Source organism: Protopterus annectens, chromosome 8.part1, assembly GCF_019279795.1.
Source record: "Protopterus annectens isolate FY-2018-M chromosome 8.part1, PAN1.0, whole genome shotgun sequence".
NCBI lineage: Eukaryota > Metazoa > Chordata > Ceratodontiformes > Protopteridae > Protopterus > Protopterus annectens.
In genome coordinates, this window is record NC_056742.1 from 485,419,120 (window position 1) to 485,436,929 (window position 17,810).

General features: G+C 44.7%; 1 protein-coding gene across 1 annotated transcript in view; it reads left to right on the forward strand.

The window, feature by feature from the left end:
- The window catches only part of CHD9 (chromodomain helicase DNA binding protein 9), a 2,842,495-nt gene that overhangs the window by 2,534,132 nt on the left and 290,553 nt on the right, over positions 1 to 17,810 (forward strand). Inside the window, exon 34 of the mRNA XM_044082017.1 lies at positions 4,465 to 4,633. Within this exon, the coding sequence (XP_043937952.1) occupies positions 4,465 to 4,633 (169 nt within the window). The remainder of the gene's footprint in view (positions 1 to 4,464; positions 4,634 to 17,810) is intronic.

Consider the following 17,810-nt stretch of genomic DNA (forward strand, 5'->3'; position numbering starts at 1 on the left):
CACCTCCCCAACCCCACCCCCTTGACATCAGTCTTCAACCTGGCATGGACAGTTGGATCACCCTTGTTTCTCCTGCCATCCTGCCAACATTATTGACTTGGGTCTCTTGAGGCATTGTAGCTGTTGCCCCATGTACACCGACAACCCTCTACTAATAACTCACTCTAGTACAGAGTTTGAGAGATGCATCTACACCAAGAATCTTGAATCCATGCTCTCTCGCACTCCAAACAGTAGCACGGAAGACGTTGTCATCCCACCCAACAGTACACATGCACATAGTACCACTACTCATCCTCACAGTACGCATCCAACACAGAATTCAGCGAAACACCAGAGACCTCCAGAAAACAAGACTGCTACAACTAACACAGTTCCCACAGCACCCATGACACACAACACCACTGTCTCACCTGCTAAACTTGTAAGGCATAACACTAAAAAATAAATTTTCTAGTCATTGGAGACTCAATAGTGAGACACACGGATGTCCCACTCGCCAGGTTGGACAAGGAGAAAGTCTCAGTCAGCTGCCTCTCCGGTGCCGGGATTCATCATATCACGCATGCACTCGTGTGTCTCAGCAACCAAGTACCATTATGATTCTGCCATAGTTCATGTTGGAGTGAATGACCCAAGACATACGTCACTAGACTATATGAAGAGAAATACGACTGAGCTCTTTGAGTATGTGTCCTAGGCAGGTATGTCCCTAGCCTTGAGCAGTATACAACCCTCACCTAGAATGATGCGACAGTATAAACAAAAAAATGATTGATTTCAGTAATTGACTTAGTTTTTGGTGTCATTCAAAGGGGATCCAGTTCCTGTCAGCCTGGGAAGCCATGGTCGATAAACCTTGCTGCTTTGTCAGAGACTGTTTGCACCTGGCTCCTCCAGGCTTTTGGCTGCTGGCAAAGGCTGTTTCCTCCTCCATATTGCCTTTTTTTTAGCCAAAATCTCAAAAACAAACCAATATGAAATTTGCAAATCATAACCAAATAAGGGTTATGCTGCTAAACGCTAGGACCTTAAACCAAAACCTGCCCACCCTGGAAGCACTTCTATCACTGGAAGATGTAGATGTCTGTGCAGTCACAGAAATGTGGTTCAAGGCCTCAGAGAGTACCCTGGCCGTGCAAGGCTACAATGCCTTCCACCATCAAACCACAAAATGAACGTGTGAGAACCAAAGAAGGCAGTGTTTCTGTCTGTATTAGAGAGAAATTCACCTCCCGTTTAGTTAGACTGGGCAACTTCATGGAGTTACCCCAAGTTGTTCAGGTTATGGTTTGTAAGACCAACATTCAAGTCACAGCCAGTTATAGATCTCCCTCCATGAGTCTGACATGCATGAAGTCTACTTGACCAAACTGGAAACAATCCAAATATTACCGAACGCTCCAATTATGGGGGATTTCAATTACCCCACCATCAACTGGGAAATGTATGCTAGCCCGAACCCACTAGCGCAAAAGTTCTTTGACTTTGTTAACTCAAATGCCCTACAACAAATTGTTCACACCCCGGCAACAGGAACAAACATACTAGATCGGGTCCTCACTAACATGTCAAATGGATGCACTACTGCAGCTGTCTGACCCTCATTAGTTAAATCTGACAACAAGTCATCTTTGAGCTAACACTAACATCAGAACTCAAAAAGGGTGAAATCGGACTAAAAAAATTCACCAAGGCAAAACTATACCCTCCTAGGTGAAGGTATAAATACATTCCAACCCCCACTCCCAGCTGGAAGTGGTAACTACTCTGAAGCTTACACTAAAGCCCTGTACAGTGATTTACATAAGTGTATAGACTCTGCTGTACCAGAAAGAATCAAAGCCAGAGCCCCATATAAAGACAAGCTGCCATGGTGGACATCCAGTATCAACAGACTTTGTAATAAACACAAAATGTTGCTGTCCGTGAAAATAAAGGCAAGACCCCAACAGTGGAAAGGCACCTTCTTCAGCCTCAACAGACAAATAAGACAACTTGACAAATCCTTTAAGGGCCACTTTGAGAAAAACTTAGCTGGCACAGCCAAGGATAACCATAAGGCCTTTTACAGCTGTTTTCTAAGCCTAAAAGGTAGGACCCAGGCATGTGCACAACTAGTGACCAACAGTATCACACACACTGACCCAGATATGGGACCAGATGGCATCCCAGGCTATCTTCTAAATAGGCTAAAACATAAACTAGCATCACTGTTAAGTACCCTTTTCAATCATAGTCTAACCAAAGGCTTTGTTCCTGCGACATGGAGAACAGCAACAGTTATCCCCCTCCACAAAGGTGGCCTAGCAACAGACTGGAGAATTACAGACCCATAAGCCTGACCAGCCTCATCTGTAAGGCCATGGAAAGTATGATTATGGACCTCATAAATAAAGATATAGGTGACATCCAAATCCTGTATCCTACCCAATTCGACTTCGTCTGGGGGCAGATCCCACCTGTTAAATCTTGTGGATTGTTTCGAACATGTGATCGGGGCCCTTGATGAGGGTTAATGTCTGTACACAGCATACCTCAACTTGGCAAATGCTTTTGACACAATCCCACACTCTGGCATTATCGATGAACTTGGCAAACTGAATGTAAACCCCTTCATTGTACGATGGGTGCTAACTGGCTCACAAACCAGACACACACTATCAAAGTGGGCGACTCCACATCAACCATCAGACCTGTTATCAGTGGGGTGCCACAGCGGTCAGTGCTGGACCCCCTTACTGTTTGGTTTATACTTCTCAGAAGTTCGGGTCAAAGCTAAGGGGTTGTGGCTGACCAAGTTTCCAGATGACTGCAAACTGAATGCAATTATTGAATCCCCAAATTATGTCAGTATACTCCAGGAGAGTCTTACGCAGACCAATGACTGTTGTCTTAATCACGGTCTCAAACTGAATGCAAAGAAATGCATCATCATTCCCTTCGGCACAAACAATGTCTCTGTCTTTTCACACTATCAAATCAACAACAATGCCCTAAGTACCTATGAAGTGGTAAGGGACTTGAGTTCACAAGTTGACCGCGACCTTAACTTTGACCACCATCGGTCTACTGTAGTAAGGAAGGCTTTCTGCATAGTGCACTTGAACAGTAAATGCATCACCTCTAGAGCAAAAGAGGTTATAACCCCTCCTATACTGTGTACTAATCTGACACATAACTGAGTATAATGCCCTGTTCGGCATGTACCTTACAAAGCACCTACAGCCTTTGGAGAGACCTCAGAAGTTTCTAACAAAACGATCAAGGGACTGCAGCACATGTCGTACACAGACCAACTAAAGTCTCTCACTTTACTGTGTATCATGTAGACTTCTTAGGGGAGACGTATGCCTGGCTTACAGAGTAATCTCAGACCCAAACCTAATGAACTTGCTGCATATCTGTAAATCAAACTGGACTAGGGCCACCCGTTCAGGGACCTAAATGTGGCTTGCAACTTAAATAGGACATGCTGGAGGGACAGATTTATCTCCCAGCAACTGCCGCATATTTGGAATAGGCTACCTATTCATGTGAAACCAGAGCACCTCTATTACACTGTTCGGAAGGAACTTGGAGTGGATGGGGCAACGGAAATTCCTACCAGTAATAGTGCCCACAACCCTCCTGGACATGGGCAGTCATTACTAAATGCAATCTTGGGTGTTAACTAACATTTCTATGGCATTACCTTGGGATGAAACTGCTAGGCTTGAAATGACATCTGGGTTGATACCTAGTAATCTCCTATGATCCGTTAACCCTTTGTTTGTTTTGAGACACTGATCAGTATAGACTAGTTTCAGGCTCAGCTAAGGTAAATGATTGTCCAAATCCTACTTGGACATGGCAATTGAGGAAGGATATTGACAGACATTCCTTGTGGTCTTCTGTATTGGGCTGAGTTTTTTAAAACTTTTTTTGAGTACCTTAAGTAAATATATATGTGTATATATATATATAATATATATATATATATATATATATATATATATATACATATATATAAGATATATACATATAATATAAATGTAAGTGTCTGATGTAAGCGTAATCACATCCATGGTGATGCGGCCTGAGTAACATTTATGTTTTATTTGCATTCGTGAAAACCTTTATAGATGATCTTTTAAGTTTTACATGCACTTTTCTGAAATTAAATTCCATTTCCCCTAAGACTTTTTTTGTTTATTCACCTTTTCTGCTTCCTTGTTTCACTGAGTATCTTTAACAGTATTTGTTTGCAGGTAGGGTATGAATTTTTAGTTTCCACCTGCTAAATATATCTACTTTAATTCCCCTAGTAGAGATGGGGGTAGCTTGTGATTGATTATCCTACTGTTTTTAAGCTATTCCAAGTGAGGCTTTGTGTTAAAACAGTTTGAAAATTTTATTTAATGGTAAGTATGTTTATTTTCACTTTGCATTAAGTTAAACTAATAATGGCATATTTTTTATTAGGATGGAGGCCTGAAACTGACTTTTCAGAAGCAAGGGTTACCCCTAAAGAGACCGTTTGAAAATGAAGAAGGCCCACTTGGACAGCAGCAGTATCTTGCTCGTCTGCGTGAACTTCAGAATGCATCAGATGCAAGCCTTGCTAACTTGTCTAGATGTCTTCCCCCTTCAGGTAAATCATATGATAAGTTCTGCTTGCTTTGCTTACACTGAATTAATATAAAAATAGTAGTAACAACAATGTATTAAAATCATCTTTCATGCAGCAGTAGTTGTTGAAGTTTCAGCTCATTTAGCAAAGCAATATTCCTAATAGTTTATGGATTTTGCAAGTTAAACATTCTAGTGAGTTATAAACCTGTATTAAAAGTTGTTATACATGTTGGACACAAGTATCTAAACAGTGAAGTGTTATATCTCTACATGTGATTTTATTGTGTGGTGAAGTGAACTTTAAAATGTTTGTCATTAGATCTTGCTTCTGGGAGTCCTTACTGGTCAGTATCATTCATTAGCCTGACGAGCCTGGTCTGCAAGGCCATAGAACGTATCATCATGGAACTTATAAACAAAGACATTGGTAATCTCCAAACTCTGGACCCCACCCAGTTCGGGTTTGTAAAAGGCAGATCATGTCTCCTAGACTTGATAGACTTCTTTGAAGCAGTCACCAAAGCGGTAGATGAGGGTAAGGTGGTTCACACAGCCTATCTAGATCTTGCCAAGGCTTTCGACACCATCCCCCACTCTGGAATTATAGATAAATTCACTAAACTAGGTATAAATTCCTGTGTCACAAGATGGGTTGCCAACTGGCTCACTGACAGAACCCACACTGTGAAAGTAGCAGACTCGAAATCCGACTTCAGACCAATGACAAGTGGAGTGCCACAGGGTTCAGTCCTGGGTCCTCTCCTGTTTGGTATCTACTTCTCTGAAGTACAGGCTAACACAGAAGGTCTTTGGCTAATGTAGTTCGCAGATGACTGCAAACTAGGAATTTTCGAATCGAAACTCCTAACGATGTGGACATCCTACAGAAGGGCTTCACTGAGACAGATGCCCTGGTGTCAAAGCCATGGCCTCAAGCTCAATGACAAAAAGTGCATTCTCATCCCATTTGGTAAAAACTCTGTACCCATGAACTACAACATAGGCGGTAGTATACTTAACACCAAAAGTGTGATGAGACCTTGGGACACAAGTGGACAGTAGCCTCTCCTTTGATAATCACATCGTCACAGTAGTCAGGAAATCCTTCTATGTGGCACACCTCATCACAAAAGGTTTCTCATCCAGAAAAAAAAGAGGTCATTGTTCCCCTCTACTCATCACTCATTAGACCCATTATAGAGTACAACGCCCCTTTTGGTATGTTCCTTAAAAGACCTCTACAGCAACTGGAAAGGCCACAGAAATACCTCACAAATAGGATTACCAGCCTCAAACAGATGCCCTACGCAGACTGTCTCAAAAAACTCCAACTTTACTCCGTCGCATATCGCCTACTCAGAGGTGATCTCTGCCTAACATACAAAGCTATGTCAAACCCAGAGCTGTTGGACATGCTCCACTTAAAGAAATCCCAATCCGTCCGAGCTACACTCTCTAGGGACCTAAACCTTGTCACCACAATAAACAGAACATGCTGGAGGGATAGATTCCTGTCCCAGAGGCTTTCCATACTCTGGAATAAATTATCTATCTATATCAAACAAAGCTCCTCATTAGCACTCTTCAAGAAAAATCTTGATGATTGGATGGGAAATAGGAAATTCTCCCCGGGGATCACTTCTGTGGCTCTTCTCGACAGTGGCACAGGAAAATAATTTTCTTGGGTGGCAAAAGCCAGGGTACCTTTTTGGCTAGGCTTGTATAGGCCCTAGAGCCGATAGCCTAGTACCTACCTATGAACCTAGGAAAAGCTTTCATGAGAAACGGGTCACAGCAGTCCACCAGAGACTTAAGGCCTCCATGCTTTCTGTTGATGCATGTTGTGACAACCCACCACTGGACCAGTAATCAAGGAGCCTCAATCCTTACCATTGTCAACAGTGGGGGACGTTCACTGAGATGATAACAGGTACACAGACAGTATTTCCAGGTGCAGCTCTCTGCATCAAGTGCAGTTTCCCTTAAGAGCACACAGAGACCAGAGTCAGTCTGGGGCTGGTTTCTCGCTCTTTCTCCAGATCCTCAACAAGACTCTACACTGGCATGGCCTGTATTACAACGTCAAACTTGTATAAGTTCAAACGTTGTAATATCGAACCCAAAAGTCCAAAATCCAAAAATAGCGAAGCCATGGCACATAGATTATTTTTCACAGGGAAAACAAATTGGTGGGTCGTTTTCAGGGCTTTGCTATTTCCTCCACTGTGGTGCGATCTCGGAGTTGGTATATTTAAGTAGGTGGTGTGTGGGGGGCACAAATTTAAGGTTTACTTTTTATTTGTTTGGTCACAGAACAGCAATTTTTTTTCCCTGGGAAAAAATCACTGTTCTGTGTTTTCGTTATTATTGGGTTTCGGAATTTTGGGTTCGATGTTACAACGTTCGAACTTATGTTAGTTCGATGTTGTGATATAGACCCCACTGGCACAGCTGTAAAGTTGAGATCTCAGCTGAGTGACCAAGTCAAGACTTCCAGTACCCTGTCTGTCCAACCAGTGCTTCTTGTCCCTGCCCATGTAGCTGGCACACACACACACACACACACACACACACACACACACACACAAGGCTGTCACAGGTTTACTAGCTATGCCCCCTTCTGCCCAGACTATAAGGTAACTAGCACTGCCACCAGTCACTCCTTATCAGCTACTTTAGGGCCCTTATCAAAGGGTGTCCAGTCTTACTGTGTAATATTAATACTAATACAAATGGTAGTTTGAACAAGAGCAAGGCTGTTAGGAGTGATCCACACAGTGTCATCAAATAAATATGCAAGTTCTTTCAAAACTTAAATATCTCTACACGGATCAATAACAATGAAAGGTTTAAATATATTTAATAATAAATAATAAAAGAACAAGACAGTAATATATATTCACAGTGACATCAGAGTTCAAAACCACATGAAATATTTAAAATAACATTACAGTACAGGCTCACACAAATAAAGGAAAACAAAATCTAAACTAAGCTTCACTATATTCCTGGCTGTATCTAAGAGAATTACTATACCCTAATAACTTAGAGCAAGGCAGATGTGGTGAATGGTTCTTCTTGTTTTCAGGTCCAGGACAGAATACAGAATGCTATGTCTCACAGAGATGCTTCTCAAAATTATATCTAAAGTATTACTGCTGGATACCTTGCAGAATGACATCATTGCTGGTCATCTGACTTCTAGTTCCCAGGCAAAACCTCCATTGCTGAAGTTGGCAGTATTTAGCATCTACCTGTAAAAATACTCATACAAGGACTTTTGCTCAGATGTTTGGCGATGCTAGAAGTCATAAAACAATTCCATTCCTTCACATTTTCAGAGTAGCAATTAGTTTACCCCAAAGACAATACAGAAAGCTTCCTAGTACAGACTTTATGCTTCTGGCTTCACTGAAACATCTTTATGGGCTAGCCTATAAAGTAATTTAGTTTCAGATATTTTTCTAAAGTTTGCTGGATTGAGGTTAACCCTCCAGTTTCTTCTCTTAAAACAGATGCATTTAAACAGTTACAATAGTGCATGTACATTTATGTTCTCTTCCAGTAGGGCACACTGTGGATACATTTTAAACACAGGCACTACAAATACCTTTTCAGCACAAATATCTGTACAAATAAATTTAATATACACATGACATAAAGTTCTAATACATTTGTAACACCAGCATCTTGTATAGATTAGTTTAAAAAATTTATAAATGACTTACAATTATTTACAAAATTCCAGCTGGCTGTCCTGCCAGTACCGCCTTTTTGTCACATGTCGTGACATTCCTGCAGTGGTTTAGGAAGGCATTCCTGGCTTCATGAACCTCAGTATTTTCTTGCTAGTTGTGCAATTCATATTTTACCCTCACTTGAGTCATTAGAAGTTCCCTTATTTGTGGTCCAGCAAGCACAAGGTTTAGAATGTTCCTGTAGTGAGTCATGACCTGCATGGGAGTTGCTTCACTGAAAGCCTGCTTTGCCTACATTGTAATGGTCTCTGCCATTTTAGTAGCATTTAAACATGCTTTTGATCAGTTACTACTTTATTTGCTCTAATTGTTGATTTATGCAGTTGCCTAACCGAATTTATTAATTACAGTATTCTTTCCCTGTGCTTAATCTGTTGTTTTCCCCTCCTTTTCTGCTGTTTGTAACTCAGTTACTGTTACAGCAAAGATTTAGCCAGGTGTGTAGGTAGTCTCAGAAATAGTGGTGACTGTCCTGTGAGAGAGGATTAGGAGCAGCTATTTCTGGAAATCAAGTTTAATTTGTTGTAGCCAAAAGCTGTTCAAAAGATATTTTTTTCCATTGGTTTGTTTAAATTCTTAGCTCAGCTACGTTGCTGTGAGCTGTGCCGCACAAACCTGCATTTGTTATACATAGGCACTTTGAAGTTACTCCTAGGAAGTCCAGCCATACGATTTGCATGCTATTCTGAAGGAGCTAGCTCGTTATGTAGTACAGAGTTAAATTACTGATCTGATGCTATCTGTATCATTATTCATCATGGATGGGTCTTGGATCCGACCTTGGATCTGAGCTGGCAACTGAAGTATAGATCCAGAGCTCAAGCTCCTCCCGTTCCCATAATCCCCTGGTGGCCTGTAACCCTCAGATCTCGTTTGCTGCGGACACACTAAGGACGTGAATCTGTTAACTCAAGCTCATCTTTCAGATAAGTGTTCTCTTTGGACTTTGTTCTGTCCTGTGTTGGGTTCTTCAGTCCTTTTTAAGGGGTTTTAGCTTTGTAGTGCTCTTAGTTATTCTGTTTCCTCCCCTCCCGGTAGTTTAACTACTTTTGTCTGTCAGGTTCCTGCCTTTTTTTCCCTGTGGGCCCTTTTCCCCTCCATAGCTAGTTGTTTAAAAAAAAAAAAAGTAGTAGTTTTTTTGCAGTGTTTTATTTCCCTTCTCCTTGCTTTCTTTAGTGGGGTTGTGTGTGCGTGCAGTGCCTTTTCGATCTGTGTGCATGTGCACTTGTTCTGCAGTAGGTCTGACAAGCCCTCTGGCTTTAAAAAATGCTCCTCGTGCGGTCAGAAGATGCCTCATTCTGACTCGCACAAGGATTGTGTTTGTTTAGGAGAGCCTCACCTGGAGGTCCGGATTCAATCCCAGGGCTCTCATGGAGTGCAGGAACAAATTAGCACTTTAAGGGTTAGCTAAGGGTGGCCCTCTGGCTTCAGGCTGTCCTCCCTCCTCAGCTGCTCAGGAGCCTAAGAAGAGGCCTCTACCTCCTCCCAACGTATCTCCTTCAAAAAAGCTGAGACTCCTGGATTGCAGGTTGATCCCCTGGTCTGGGTCCAGCCTCTATAGCTTTGGATCTGGGTTCTTCTGCTCCGAGAACCTCGGATCCGAGGCCTCTGTATCCAACTCTGAGCAAGCCTTCCCTGGATCTGATCCATTTATCAGATCCTTTTGGCAGACCTGCTAAAGTGTCTGCTCCTCCCAGGACTTCAAATCTGATTATTGTCTTGGATCCGATAGTCATTGACAGTTCCCCCTGCAGATCTAGGATCCATTGAGTCAGAGGCGGTCCCCCTCCCGGGATCGCAGGGCATTATCTAGATATACGGCTAAGTCAGGACATTCCTCGGTATCTTATAGACCTTCCAGAAGTCTGCTACCCTCAGATGTGAATATGATTATGAGGAATTTCCTCAAGGCCCAAATTGAGTTGGGCTTGTTTCCATCCCCAGCTCATTTGCCTAGGAGACCTTCTGCTCCATGGGAATTCACTCTCCTCTTCCGACCTAATTTGGTTTGGAACTACAGGACCAGATCATTCATATTGAGAGACCGACGGTGTCTGGTATCCCTTCTTTCTGATACCGTCAGGGTCTCTGGTATCCCTCCTTCCCCGACACCGTCAGGGTCTCTGGCAGGCTCTGTTCCTTTGCCCTTGGGACATGCTGCTCCTCAAACCCATGAGGTCAGTGCTGCTTCCATGGGGGTGGGGTCAGGCCTGGAATTTTCAGACCGCTCCCTTCCCTTGGGGGTTCGGCACTGGACAACTTGGGGCTGGTATCATCTGGGGGCTTTGGTGCTGCATCGAAGTCCCTCCTCCCTTCCTGGAGGCTGTAGCCGCGGGAGAGGAGAGGGGAGCCTTGTCCAGTCTGTTGGCCTTACAGGTGTTAGAAAGGACTTTCTCCAGCTTGGCAGTCACCTCTCTTTCGTCTCTTGGCCCCCCCCCCCCAGCCCCTTTCGGCTTTGGGTGGCGAAGTTTCATCATCCTTCCTTGTCAGCCCTCCCGCGAGCACTTTCAGATGGGCACTACCTCTCTTGGGGTCCCGATCTCTTCTGAGTCCTCCCCTGAGCCTACCATGGAGGACCCCCTTGGAAAAGAATGTGTAAGAGGAGGCACCTGAACTCTCCTAAAGAGTCCCTTACAGAGGACACAGATTTTGAGGAGGGGGAAGGGTTACCCCCCCCCCCCCCAATGAAATGTCCTTCAGGGACATCCTTGAAATTCTCAAGCAAAAAGGTAGTTTGTCTTCCCGCCCCATCCTTGGAGAAATCCATGTTCCTGAAGACCTTCAGGATGGGCCCATTTTCTACCTGGGTGTCTCCACCTGCCGATAAGCTTGTGGATCATATCGCCAGCAGGGCGTGGAAGGAGCTGGACACAATGGAACCTGTACCCAGGCGGACAAGTTCCTTCAGTACCCCCAAAGATCAGACCTTTTGGAGTAGGTGTGTCCCCATTGATGCCATTGTGGTGGCAGCTGCTACTAAGAAGGAGCTGGTGGAGCAGAGCTTCTCGTTCCATCCCTCAAATAGAGTGTCTCGGACGATCGACCATTTCAGAAAGTACGTGTTTACCTCAGCTACATTCAGACTGAGGGCAACTAACTACATGGCACATTTTACCTGATTTCAGAGGGATTTGGTATCAGAGCTCACCACTTCCCTTACAGAGTTACTGCCTCCAGAGAGTCTTAAGCTGGTCTCGCCTAAGCTGTCCATTCTGACTTCCTTGGCAAATGCTTCGATGAGGTTTATCTCTACCACGTGGAGGCCACCTCTCGAGCGGCTGGCACAGGAATTGCTTGGCTTTGCCTTTGCAGTTTTGTGGAACCCTTCAAGGCATTTTTTTACCAGTGCTCCATTTGATAGTTCTATCGTGTTTGGACCTTCCATCAAGGAAACATTGACCCACAGCAAGCAGGAGGGTAAAACTCTGTCCATGGTGGGAATCAAGTCTTTTACTCCCCAACTGTTTTTTTTTTTTTTAAGACTCAAGGCAGTAGTAAGAAACTTTGAATGTTATGCAGTCCAGTCTAGTCTTCATTCTTACCCATGGGTTCGGAGCCGAACCTCGGCTCCGACTCGGCCATACTCTAGCTCGAAGTTTTCAATTGGCGTGTGGCTAAGAGGTATCCTATTGTGCAACAGGTCTATTCCCCAGATCTCGTTTGCTGCTCGTTAAGCTCAGACGTGGTCTCGCTTTTGACCGTGGCTAACTATATTGTTTATAAAAGTTTTATAAACTTTTGACTTGTTGCTCAGAAAAAGCTATTTTCATAGCTCTGTGTGTGTGGTAGTGGTATTTTACTGCTTGTATTTGTTTCTGGCTGTTTTTTGTGCCCTTGTCTGGCTGTTTGGGTATCCTGTTCGTTTTCCTTCCCCCACAGGCTAGGCAGGTTTAAGTCAGAGGACCTAGTCCTTCCCATTGTTTGTGTGGTTTTTGGTGTGGTGCTCCATTCTGTTAGCATTTATTGTTGTGTCTGGCTAGTGGTGCTTTCCTGCCTTTGTTTCCCCAGGCTAGGCCTGTTTACGTTAGAGGACATAATCCTCCCTGTTGTTTTCCCGCCTGTTTGTGGGCCGTTTGAGTTAGAGGCTCTGTTTCTTGTTAGTTGGGTCTAGTGTGTGTACGTATTAATTTGTTCCTTTCAGCATAGGTTCATAGGTTTATACTAGGCTATCTGCCCTAAGGCATTTATAAGCCTAGCCCAAATTTTTGTGGCTTACGCCACCCCTTATATGAAAAAATACTGTGCCCATTAGTTTGTTGTGCCTCTGTCCAGCAGTGACACAGAGATGATTCCCTGGGTAAACCTACGATCTCCCATCCACAGGTCTAGATTTCTCTTGAACAGAGTCAGCGAGGTGCTCTGCCTCACATGGACCGGGATTTTATTCCACAGCATAGGGAGTCTCTGAGTGATAAATCTATCCCTCCAGCACGTCCTATTTATATCCGTGCTAAGGTTTAAGTTGCTTGCTCTAGTGGTTTTGGTGGATTTGGATTTTTTGAGGTGGAGCATGTCCATTAATTCCGGGTTGGACATGGCCTTGTATGTCAGGCACATGTCACCTCTGAGCAGACGGTATGCGACTGAATAGAGCTGGAGTTTCTTCAATCTAGCAGCATATGACAGATTTTGGAGTCCCTTTATCCTTTTGGTGAGGAACTTTTGGGGTCTCTCCAATTGCTGCAGATGTCTGGTGAGATACATCCCGAATGGGGCATTGTACTCGATCATTGGTCTGATAAGTGAAAAGTACAGGGGAACAATGACCCCACTAGATCCAGATGTTAAACCCTTCATGATCAAGTGGGCAATGTAGAAGGTCTTTCTAACCACTTTAGCAATGTGAGTGTCAAAGAAAGGCCACTGTCAACCTGGGTCCCCAGGTCCCTGATAACCTCTTCTGTGCTTAGTGGATTGCCACCTATATGGTAGCTTGGGGTTACCTTGTTTTTCCTGAAGGGTATGACTATACATTTTTTGGCGTTTAACTTCAGGCCATGGCTCTGGCACCAGCTATCTGTTTCCGTGAGTCCCTTCTGAAGGATATCCGTGTCCGATGCACTTTCCACTATGGCGCCCAGTTTGCAGTCGTCTGCAAACTTTGTCAGCCAAAGTCCTCCCATGCTGGCCTGTACTTCTGAGAAGTAGATGCCAAACAATAGGGGGCCAAGGACCGAGCCCTGTGGGACGCCACTTGTGACCGGCTTGGAGTCTGACACAGCGCCAGCAACTCTAACCCTGTGGGTTCTGTCCTTAAGCCAGTTTGCAACCCATCTTGTGACATATGGGTTTACATTTAAGCTGGTAAGTTTTTCTACAATACCAGAGTGGGGTATTGTGTCGAAAGCCTTTGCAAGGTCAAGGTAGGCTGTATGGACTGCCTTTCCCTCATCAATGGCCTTGGTGACTGTTTCAAGAAGTCGACCAAGTTCAAAAGGCATGATCTTCCCTTGACAAAGCCAAACTGGGTCGGGTCCAATGTCTGCAAGTCCCCTATATCTTTGTTTATGAGCTCCATTATGATCCTCTCCATAGCTTTGCAGACTAGACTTGTTAAGCTTATGGGCGGTAATTACCAGGGTCCGTAGAGGCGCCTTTGTGGAGTGGGACCACAGTTGCCGTCGCCACTCCTTGGGCACGTATCCTGTGGTAAGGCTGAGATTAAACAGCTGCCTTATGTGCGGGTTAATTCCTCATTTAGCTCGTGTAGCACACAGCCGGGACACCATCCGGTCCCATTGATGCTGTGTTTTTAGCTTTAGAGAGAGCAGCTTTCACCTGCGCATTTGAGATGTCCGGGAGGCTACACTCGGCTGGGATAGTTATCTCTCCTTTAGGGGAGAGGGTGAAGTTTGCACTGAACCTGTCTGCCAGTATGTTGGCAATGTCTGTGGGTTCAGTGATTTTTGTATCATTTTGGACTAATTCTGAGCATATCTGGGAGTTTCCACCCAGGTTCCTAACATAGCTGAAAAAGGCCTTATGATTGTCCTTTGAATCCATGGCAATTTTTCTCTCAAAATTGGCCTTAGTTGATTTTATGAGTGCTCGTATTTTTTACTAATAATGATCAGGGTGACTTCCCTTTTATGGATTTTGTTCTATCATGTAATAGCTTTCTCCTCTTATTGTAAAGTTTGTTAATGGCTGGGGTCCACCAGACTGGACGTTTGCCCTTTGTGGAAAGAGTCTTGGTTTTATTTGGGATTGCCTGATCCATGCAGTCCTGGAGGTGTTCATAGAAGGCATTTGTAAGGGCTTCCGCAGCTTGGGTTGTGGTTTCCTCTGGCTCAGGGGCCTTGAAGGATACTACACCAGTCTTGAGTAGTGTGAAGTTTGCTTTAGAGAAGTTCTTCACTATGGTCTTTTTGTTTGGGGTGGGGCGGGATGTGGATTTCCAGTGAGATTAGTTTATGATCAGATCTCACCAATGAGGGATATACTTCCGGTGTGGAGCATTTTGTCCCCATGTTTGTGACAATGAGATCTAGTATATTTTCTCCTCTCGTGGGAACAGTGACTAGCTGTTCCATGGCATTTGAATTTATGAACTCCAGGAACCGTTGGGCTAGAAAGTTAGGGCTTGAGTAATGTTCCCAGTCTATATTCGGGTAGTTGAAGTCACCCAATATGATGGTGTTTGGAGATACATTTATACCCTCCAGTGTCTTCAGGAAGGCTGTGTGGGGTTCCTGAGTTTGAGAGGGTGGCCTGTAGCATGCTACAATTTGTAGAGCAGTTTTGCCTATGGTTAGTTGCACCTGGATGGTTTCCGAGCTTGTGCGTTGCCACCAACCTGGAGGTGTGGGTATCCTTTATGAATATGGATACACCCCCTCCTTTTGTGGTGTGGTCCGGGTTTTGGGGCCGGAATGCATGATATGAGGTAAAGCCTAATAGTGCCGGGGTGCTCTCAGGAGCCTTGAACCAGGTTTCAGTTACAGCACAGACATCGATGTTCTCCATACTGAGAAGGGTCTCGCGTGCATGCATTTTGAGATTTAGACTTCTGGCATTGAGCAGCATTACCCTCAGTTTCTTCCCATTTTTGTTTTCTAGGGTGGTAGGTTTAGAATTTGAGCCTTGCCTAAAAAGGCACTATGGGGTGGCAAGAGCCTTAGCCAATATCCGAATCCCAGGGTGACAGGTGCAAGCCGTCCCTTGCGAAGCAGCGTGGCTTGTCAAGCATGTCATCCCAGGCAGACAGACACTGGATCCCCTTTGAATGACACCAGACATTAAGCCAATTGTTAAAGCTGATCATCTTGTCTCTATATTGTGGCATCATTCTTGGTGAAGGAAGGATACTGCTCAGGGTTAGGGTCATACCTGCCTGGGCTACATAATCAGAGAGCTCCTCTAGGTCTCTTTTCATGTAGTCCAGGGAGGTACGTCTCAGGTCGCTCACACCAGCATGGACAATGACTGTGTCATATTTGTACTTGCCGTGGAGTGACCCGAGTGCTTGTGTTATGTGGCGGATTCTAGCGCCCGATAGGCAGCTTACTGTGACCTTCTCCTTGTTCAGCCTGGTGAGTGGGACGTCAGTGTGTCTGACTATGGAGTCACCTATGACAAGTATGTTTGGTGTTGTATTTGGCCTTAAGGGCTGTGACTGCTTTGCACACTGCTTTTGTGGTTTATGTGTTGCTTGTGGGGTGTCTTGAGGTAGCAGTTGTTTGGGTGTCTGCTTTGGAGGCCTCTGCTGTTTAGGTAAATTTTTACTCAGAGCCTCCGAGTATGTCTTTGTGTTTGATTCAGTGGAGTGGTAGCATTATGTGAGGCTGGTTTTGTGGTGTGTGTTGTTGCCTTCTCCTCCTGTCTGGTCTTGCCAGTCCTGAGTTGAGAGAGCTCAGCCTCCAGTTTGGCTAAATAGCTGCATCTCTCGCAAGTATTTGTGTTATGTGGGAGGAGGAGAGGGTTGTCTGTGTACATGAGGCAGTTATAACATTGCCTCAAGATTCCCAGATTCACCAGCTGGACCGGAGAGGAGATTGACAACTGACCTTTGGACATGCTAGAATAATATTTGGAAATCCTTAATTGAAAACAAGGGCCAGTGGGGAGTGAGGGTGTAGTGCTTTTAATTTTTAGTGCTGACTTATATAATTGCTTTAGTGAGCAAGTGCCAGGTAACTTGAGTGCAATGTGTTACAAGTAACTAAATGCAAAAACGACAAACAGTAACTTTCTTTCAAGTGAAACAAGGAAATAAGTACAGTAAGCAATGCAGATATCACTAGTGATCCACAGAAGCGCTGAGAAGTTGCGTATTTGGTGGAATTAGCTTCCAGGGAAATAACAAGCAAACAAACAACAAGCATATAAACAAAGCTAGATTCAGCATGTCCAAGGATCCTAAAGAACACAGGCCTTCGGGTTTTAAAAAGTGTGTTGAATGCAGCAATAAAATGCCTTTAACTAATGGGCACTCTGTGTGCGTTTTCTGCTTGGGGACTATTCACCTCCAAGAGTCCTGCTTGTTTTATCATTCCTTCAGTCCCCATGTGCTACAGGAGAGGAAGAACACGCTCATTCTGAAAGGACTGCTTAAACACTCCTTCGAGGAAGACTTGACTAAGTCTTCCAGTGCATTATCCTCTCCAGCTAAAAAGGACAAAAAGACTTCCAAGAAGCGCTTTCTTCGGAGCCGCCAGAGAAAGTTGCTAGACCAGCTTCTCCTTCTTCGGTTCCATTGCCTTCAGTGCCAAAAGAAGGTAGTCTCCTGACTAAGTCCGTATCGGCTCCCAGCTTTTCGGAGCCGGTCACGGATATTTTGGTTCGGAGCCGGTCTCCAGTTTTTCGACCGGGTTCTCCTTCACACAAAAGTCCCCTTCTGTAGGGAGATCCAGATCTCCTACTTTATCTTCCAGGACCCTTTCCGATGAGGACGTTGATAAGGTGGTGAAGAAACTGCTTCAGTCATCGGTGTTAGCTAAATTGATTTCGACTCCGACCCAGTTGTCTCCGGAGCCTACAGCCTCTTCATCCTTTGTTGTTCCTCCTCTGAGCCTTTCTCGGACTTCGGAGCCAGAGTTTTCGGTTCCGTCGGGTGCCATTAGGTCGGTTCCAGTAGTCTGGCCTGGCCTCTCGGTTCCAATTGCCGCTCCGACCCGTTGGCTCTGTCCACGGAGTCGAGGGTCCATGGTTCTCTGGTCGGACCCGAGGGGTGGGATCGGATCTATCTTCATCGGTTCGGAGCCTTCCTCTCGGTGCTCGGCTCGAGTGAGCTTTGACCCGACATCTGCTTCGGACCTCATCTCCTCGGCGCCGAGGGTTACTACTGTTTCCCCTACAGTTAGTTGGCCTTCGGAGCCAGGGGATCAGCCTTCGAGGTTATGAGGAGCGTGCTGGCCAGGTCATCAGTTGCATCCTATGGCACCGATACTCTGCCCCCTCCAGCACCGGTGTCAGTTTCGGTTTATGCTCTATCCTTGG